This window comes from Arachis hypogaea, chromosome 10, assembly GCF_003086295.3.
Source record: "Arachis hypogaea cultivar Tifrunner chromosome 10, arahy.Tifrunner.gnm2.J5K5, whole genome shotgun sequence".
In the NCBI taxonomy this organism is placed as follows: domain Eukaryota; kingdom Viridiplantae; phylum Streptophyta; class Magnoliopsida; order Fabales; family Fabaceae; genus Arachis; species Arachis hypogaea.
The window spans coordinates 109,204,019-109,212,109 of NC_092045.1; the positions used below are offsets into that span (position 1 = coordinate 109,204,019).

Consider the following 8,091-nt stretch of genomic DNA (forward strand, 5'->3'; position numbering starts at 1 on the left):
TCACACTTAAAAAGGGGGCACGTTCATTGGTTGACTGCTCGAAAGATGAACCACTATATTCTCTACTGCTGTCTCAACTCCCACATCACCATCCTCGTCTTCGTCGCCGGCTTCATAAGTGGCTTCGAAGTCTTCTTTGCTGTCACTATTCATTTTCTCGTACACTGCAGTTCTATCATTCTCTATATCTAAATCATTTTGAATCCCTTCTGCCTTTACGGTTTCAAACTCAACATGCAGCTCAATATGTGGCTGTCACATTTGAGTCTGCTGGTGAATTTGAAACTGCATACTTGCTTCGTCAGTGATCGGTATGGTATCAAACTATATTAGACCACCAAAAACTACAATCAGATTCCGGTACAGAATTCTGCTCACTCTCATTAACGTACCATTTTTCATGCTTTGACAGAGACCGTTCTGAAGCTCCATTAACGCCACGGTGCATGGAACCACAAACGAAAACGAATTCTGACACACAAACTTCACTCACTTATGAGTATTATGTATTATCTCACCGTTGCGATACACTACCAAATTTGTGGTACCCTCCATTACACTACCAACACACTCAAAGAACACTCAAAACACACTCTTATTCAGAATAAAAATGGTTCTGAGCTCTGTCTTATATAGAGGGGAGCATTCAACACGCCCTCACGTGCTGCCTGTTTCAGCCAACCACGCTTTGCCACATGTCAGCACGTCTTCTGCGTGCTGACTCAGCACGCGTATTTTCTGCCTCAGCCAACCACGCTTTGCTATGTCAGCACACCCTCCATGCTAGTATCTGCCACGTGTCTTTCACGCCCCCACGTACCGCATGTAACTGCCTCCCATGTGTTGATCTTGTATCCGACACGTCCACCCAAACCCAAATATAAATACACTAAATATCCCCATTCCAGCCAAATCACCACCCTTTACTCAACCAAATTCTTAAAAAAAAAAAAAAACTGCAGCAATATTTATCCTCTCCCATAAAGAAAGGCAATATTAAATTATTTATGTTGAAGTGAAACCCCACCGCCAAAATCATTCCAACCGCAATGGGAAGACCATCTTCCACAATCGAAGTCCCTAATGAACGACGCCGTTTCGACCATCGCCGCACCACTCCTGACTCCGACCTCTCCGACGGTTACCGCCGCCGCCGCCTCCGAAGCCCTAGCTATGACTCTTACGACCGCAACCGGGACCGCCGCCGTGATCGCCGCCGATCAACTTCACCTGAGCGTAGAAGCCCAAGGCCTACCGCCTACAACGACGGACTTCCTAACGGCGACGTCCTACCGAAGAAATTCGGCCGTCGTAGCGGCGGCTCGTACCTAGACCGTGACCGCCGCCCGGATTCTGATTCTGACGAGGAGCTGAAAGGATTGAGCTTCGAGGAGTACCGGAGGCTGAAGAGGCAGAAGATGCGAAAGTCGCTGAAGCATTGCATCTGGAACGTCACGCCGAGCCCTCCCAGGCGCGAGAACGAACAAGAATCGGAGGAAGAAAGAGCTGAAGAGATCACTGTGAAATTTGGTGTTGAAAAAGGCGATTCGAGCGACAAGGAGGTTAAACCTAGCGAAAAATCCAAATCTGAACCAAAATCGGAGAATTTTTCCGAGTCGGAAGCTGAATCAGATGACTCGCGTTCGAGGACAAAGAGGAGGAGGGTTTCTGGTTTGAAACGCAGGAGAAGATCGAATAGCGATAGTGAATCAGAGGAAAATGAATCCGAGTCAGAGGATAGTGAATCTGAATCAGACGATTCGATTGCAAGGAGGAAGAGAAAAAGAAGTTCAAAATCGAAGCATAGGAGAAGGAGATCTAATAATGATGGTGAATCAGAGGGAAGTGATGCTGAAGAAGAGGAGCGCAAAAGTAGGAGGGGTAAGAGGAAGAGTGGTAAGACCAGAGGGAACAGAAAAAAGAGAAGGTATAGTGATTCTGATGAGAGTGAAGAGAGCGAAAGCGATGATTCTGACGACAGTGGAAGGAGAAAGAGGAAACATTCTTCGCGGTCGAAGAGAAGCAGAAGAGAAAGAAGAAAACGAAGAAGTAGAAAATCTGAATCAGAAAAAGAGGTTTCTGAATCAGAAGAGGAAAAGGGTTTTGGTGATGCAAAAAACAAAGCAGTAGTTGAAGAGGTGATGAAAACAGAGGTGGATCCCGAGGCTTTGAAATTGAAGGAACTATTTGAATCTCAGAAGAAACCGGCTTTAGATAATGAACCCGCTGTAGGGCCAATGCCTTTGCCAAGGGCAGAGGGTCATATAAGTTATGGGGGCGCCCTTAGGCCCGGTGAAGGTGATGCAATTGCACAGTATGTTCAGCAAGGGAAGCGTATCCCACGAAGAGGTGAAGTGGGTCTTTCTGCAGAGGAGATTCAGAAGTTTGAGACCCTTGGTTATGTGATGAGTGGTAGCAGGCATCAGAGGATGAATGCCATTCGTATTAGGAAGGAAAACCAGGTTTATAGTGCTGAGGACAAGCGTGCTTTGGCTATGTTTAACTACGAGGAGAAGGCCAAGAGGGAGCACAAGGTTATGGCTGATCTGCAGCGGCTCGTGCAGCGCCACATTGGGCAGGATGTTGGCCCAACTCATGATCCTTTCGCTGCAAAAACCTCGGATGGTGCTGATGCTTGATTTCTTTCATCCATGGTCAGCTAGTTTTACTCTTTATCTTGTAGTTTGTTGCACTTTTAGACTATATTTTGATTGTGCTAGCTCCATGTTTTTTCACCTTTTGTTGGTATGTGTAGACTTGGAGAATGAGGACAATGTTTATCCTTCTAATGAATTTGTATGGAATTCCTTTATTGGTAGGTTATATATGTCACAATTGCAATTTTGCTTAGTATGTTACTACTACTGTTGAAATGAGTTTCTTTTGATGCCTCTGATTGCTTGTTGGAGAGAACGGACTTTGTAGAGAGCGGTTACTGCGTGTTAACTTTAAATTCTTCTTAGTTTTATATCGGCCTGTTTAATTTTTTTTTTTGGCGAGTCATTTGGATTACACAATTCCAAGTTTTCCTCTGGTTTTTAACTGCTACTGCTGGTGTTATTTATGCATTTGGTTATGGTATAATAATGATATGTATTTTCTTGAACATTCTTCTCCATTGGACTCTTTAAACTCAGGACCAAAACAGTGGTATTGTTTAATAGGCATTTTCTTGACTAAATATATTGGGCAACTTAAGGTTTTCTCCTGAATTTTTAGATGTCATTAGTTCATCACAATAAACATCCCTTGTAGATTTAAATAGTTGTAAAATGTCTATTTTACCCTTATTAAAAGTCATGGTTTTGTCTTCCAAATCCCTATTCCACCCCCACCCAAATGGCTCCATGATTTTTCCCTCATCTATATTGTCCCTTGTGGCATTCTTAACGCAAGCATTGTAACGGTATTGTTGCTGGGAGAACGGTCTAATAGGTGGTGGCTAGACTGGAGGTCATAAGCAGTGAGGATGTTGAAGGGCAGGAGGGGTTTGGCACCATGGAGAGTACCACAGGGTTTGACAATTTCAGTGGTATGAAGGTGGTTGTGGCAGCAGTAGTGAAGTTTTTAGTTACATTCGGTTGTTAAATGCTATTTCTACATACTCTCTGTTGTTTTCGGTTGCTGTTGGTGGGGGCGACCAGCCGCCGGGGGTAGCGGTGTTGTGGAACAGCTGATCGGGTGGGTTTTTCTGCTGGTGCTAGTGGTGGGTTGGGAGGCAGTGGGTGTGATGGTGATGGGTGGTAAGGGGAAGGGTAGTGAGTATTTTGTACAAAGGTAACTGAGAATATGAAAATTGTTTGCACATGCAGTAGGTTGATGTAACAATCAAAACTAAAGTGTGTATGTGCAAATATTAAAGTGCCACAAGAGAGGTCCCTATAGTCCAATAAATTATATAAACACAGAATGAGCCTTGCCATAATCTCAGACTCTCAGTACAATGGCATAATACAGATGAACCTTCGAAATGTGTCTTGATAGTTGAAACAAATAGTTAATATTACTTATTTCTGTTTATACTTTTTTCAAAATCTTAACGTTTCCTTAAATATATTTTGGTAACAGCTGCCAAAAGTTTATGTGCCGAAGTACAAGAATGGAGGAGAATTTTGGCTCTCAGTGTGCAACACAATTCTTTTTATTGGTATTGAGGCATGTTATAGCCATTGGGATGTTTTGGCTGAAAATGCTTCATCTGTCATATGCATCGACTATTCCGTTTCTGCGTCCCCTTCCTCTTTCGATTCTCACGTTCAGTGAATATTGCTAGAAATGGTTCTTGTTCCCTGTGTTAAAATACTATTCCTCAGTGGTAAGTTAATGCCCAATAATCAATGTTGATTTTTATGGTCTTTTATTGTTATAGTTGCATGAACATATGTTATCATAATTATGCATCATCTAGTTAAGTTTAAGAGGTAATAGGGGTCATTCTACATGTCCTGAAAATATCTTGCCAGGATTAGTTGCTGTATATGTGGCATATTTGTGTGGCATGATAGATATCATTCATGTTTACAACAATTTAAATTACTCTATTCTATTATGCCACTTAATTAGCAAATAGTTTTAGCAAACTTTCTTGTTCGGCAGTTTTTTTTTTTTCAGAAGCAAGATTACTGATAAGCATTACACTTTTACATGATTGTCATTGAATTGACTTGTGAAGTGTTGTAGTAGTACTCAGCAAATCTTGGTTGCCATCGGTTTTTGGCCTAGATTAGAAAACAGTAGTTGATTGACGACAAAGGTACCGAGAACTAAATTAAAATTGCAGTCCCAACTCCCAAGGTCCCAGTTAGTTCTAGGCATTGATGCAGATGGAAAGTCAGCACATGGGAAGATTATGTTATCTCGCCTATAGTTTAATGATGTTGATAGGGAATTTATTTTTAACTTTTGAATGAGACTAGTGAAGGGAAACCTTGGAGCAACGGTTTGAATTGTCTCTGTGTGACCTTAATGTCACGGGTTCAAGCTGTGGAAACAGTCACTGATGTAAATATCAAGTTAGATTGCGTACATTACACACCCTTTGAGTGCGGCCTTTTTCCGGACCCTGTGTTAACGTGAGATGCTTGTGCATCACTGCCTTTTGAATGAGACTAGTGCCTTTAATTGTTTGAGCTAGACAACTAGTGCTCTTTAAATATGTTGTTTCCATTGTATATCATAGATTTCTGGATAGTTGACTTGGTTTGTCATTTAGGTGTCACCTTCTCCTTGTAGTTGTTTTGGCTTCATTGATATTGTGGTTATCCTGACAATCTGTGAGTAGCTTTTGCAGTATACCATGAATGTAAAAATGAGTAAACTCCCAACTTGGTCCCGACAAACTTTGCGTTGGCAATCTCTTCTCCCACTATTGAAAAAAAAAAAAAAAAAACCAGATAATTCTCTCCTATGTGTGTCCGTGATTTTGTATGGGACAACTAATTTGTCATTGTAAATTCTGAAGGATCATTGGTCCCGTGATTTCCGTAGTTAGAAATCTCAAGTCTACTAAAATGTGGTGATTGACGAGATTGATCAACACACAAATTGCTATAAACCGAGTTGGGGATTTACTCGCAAAATATACGCAGTGTTTCCTTATGCTTAGGAAAGCAATTTCTCGCTGCTTGTTTTTAAACCGAGTTATTGTCCTTCACCACTGCTTCACCTTTTGTGTTCTTATGAATTTCATCTTCTTCTGCAGCGAATGAGCATAACATGTTTAATTAAGGTCACTACTCTCTTTTCAAACCATCAGTTGCAACAGCAAAGCTGCATCCGGGTACTACCAGAGTACCAATGTATCATCAAATTCATGATTTTGCTGAGTTTGAGTTGTTGGACCTTGGTGAGTGGCATGTCTGTTGTTTTCTTTGAAATTGGCAGGATTGAGAAATGCTTGTAATGGGTATGGAAAAAATTTGATGAGTAATTATGACCTACCCTTGATTGTCAGATGTCACATTGAAAAGAATGACATGACTAATTAACTTTGTAATGAAAACATGGTATAAGAAAACTTAAGAAAATGTTAAAGTAGCATTTGTGAGTGAGATTTGTTAGCCAAAGTATTTCAACCTAATAAGATGGTAGCTTATATTGCCAAACCAAATTGATTCTTTGTTGTAGATGCTTGCACATTACTACATTAGTTACTGTTTGGAAACAATACATAACAGAAGGATTATTACTCTGATTTTTTTTTTGGGGTATTTATTACTATGAATTGTGATTTCTAAAACTTTTGGAAATATAAGGAGTGCATATTGTCATTCTTAAATTGATAATATTACTCCTGATTTAGAGATGTTATTTTGCAAGACAAAGTACATCTACAAAAAATCACCAAATAAAAAAGGGAGTACATCTACAAAGAGATTTTGTTAAATTGAGATTTGGGAGTAATACTATTCGCTTCTAAAATACAATGTTGCTAAAATTTAAAAGTTTTAAGTAAAAGTTAAGTTTTATTTGTGGTTCCGGGGATTGCAAGGATCTTCTAGAGTCGTAAACTAAATAAGATACAAAAGCAATGGCTAAATTAAATCTAGCGTCTAATTTCTCAAATAGAATTGATTATTTAATATCACTTCCAATGACTTATAATTATTTTATATAGAATTATATATAATAATATAAAATTTAATTTTAATATACTATTAATATAAAATAATTTTATATATATATTCAATTAAATAATATCATATCGATAAAAATAATTATTTTTTATATTAATTATATAAATAATTATTTAAAAAAATAAATATAATTAAATATATTATATAAAATATTTTAAACTATCACTCTATCAAAATTAAACTCAATAACATCACGTAAAGTAGACAATGAAACTTTGATAGCATTAATCTAAACTTGAGACATGAAATAGGTGAATCGCTCAACTTGAACTAAGTTATGTATTCTTGAGCCGATTTCGTAAGAAACTTAAATACTTGAAAGATGGAAAATATTTTAGTCTTCTAGAGCCGATTTCGTACACAATATAAACTCCCAAGTGAGATAGAGACAATAGAATTCTTAAAGGCCTTCCACATGGCAAAAGGGCATTGGAAGTATTTTAATTTTGACGGATATTATCATAAAAATTTTATAATTGTCTTTATATAAAGATGTATCTTTTTTAGTATTAGATGATAAATTATAAAATTTGATTTGATATACTATAAAAGTGTTATTTTTTTTTAAAGTGTGACCAAACAAACAAAATACACTTTTAACATAAATTTTTTTATAAAAAGATATTTTTAACATCTTCATTTAAACAGATGCCTTTAACTTTTATCTTTCAGAATCTCGCTTTTTATATGAATAGTTAAAAATTTATTTACGGTGAAATCATATAAAACAGATGAGAAAATATATCATATATTCCCAATTATTACCTCTCATGTTTTGATATTTTAACCTACACCAAAAATTAAGTATTAAATTAGTTATTTGTATATAATATATATTAAAATATAAAATATATAATAAAAATATATAAAATAATAAATATATTTATACACAGGTATAGTAGATTGAGTCTTTGTATATACATTATTTTTTATGAATTTTTTCTCATCCTAATAACCAACTAATTAATTAGTCATTCTTTGCAAAGCTAGATGAAGTATATTCCAGTATGCTGGATATTGATTCTAAAAGATAAAATAAAAAATGGCAGCGTTACACCCTTGAGAAAAACCTTAAATATATGCCCCTGACTAATTTATTATCATGATGCTTAGGTTGTTTGGTTGATCAAGCTTCTAATCAATATTTTAAGAAGATAAGCAGAAGAAGTCGTTTTCTTTGATGTAGTTAATATCTAAGGATGATCATAGATATTAAATAAACTGCCAAAAGGCAAAATTTGTAAGTATTTGAAGTTCTCTGTCTCTTTCTTTGGTGTTACCATTTGCTTCATTTTATTTATATCTTTTTGTTTCTTCTATTGACCTTCATATTCTTTCTTCTTAGATTACTTTTTATTCCATTTTCTTCTATTGTCTTTAATTCATCATTGTAAAGTTATTGGTGTGTCAAAATTATCATACTAAATTCTTGCAATGCCGATTCATTTACAACTTG

At 37.0% G+C, this 8,091-nt stretch overlaps 1 protein-coding gene across 7 annotated transcripts; it reads left to right on the forward strand.

The window, feature by feature from the left end:
- The first annotated feature begins 915 nt into the window (after positions 1-915).
- Positions 916-6,109, forward strand: LOC112716436 (uncharacterized). 7 transcript variants are annotated; one of them, XR_003160354.3, is made up of 4 exons: positions 916-2,654; positions 2,756-2,815; positions 4,069-4,315; positions 5,702-6,050. XR_003160354.3 is itself a non-coding variant. In XM_025768344.3 (2 exons), exon 1 carries the CDS (start codon positions 1,050-1,052, stop codon positions 2,637-2,639), a length of 1,590 nt encoding a protein of 529 aa, XP_025624129.1. In that variant the 5' UTR covers positions 916-1,049; the 3' UTR covers positions 2,640-2,654; positions 5,702-6,109. The 7 variants fall into 7 exon arrangements, 2 of the variants coding, with proteins under 2 accessions (XP_025624129.1, XP_029145618.1); XR_003160353.3 differs by lacking the exon at positions 2,756-2,815 and having other exon boundaries at positions 5,702-6,109; XR_003812100.2 differs by having other exon boundaries at positions 916-2,815.
- The last annotated feature ends 1,982 nt before the right edge of the window (positions 6,110-8,091 follow it).

Coding starts and splice junctions, on each gene's coding strand:
- LOC112716436 (XM_025768344.3), top strand. CDS start 1,050: ATGGGAAGACCATCTTCCACAATCGAAGTCCCTAATGAACGACGCCGT.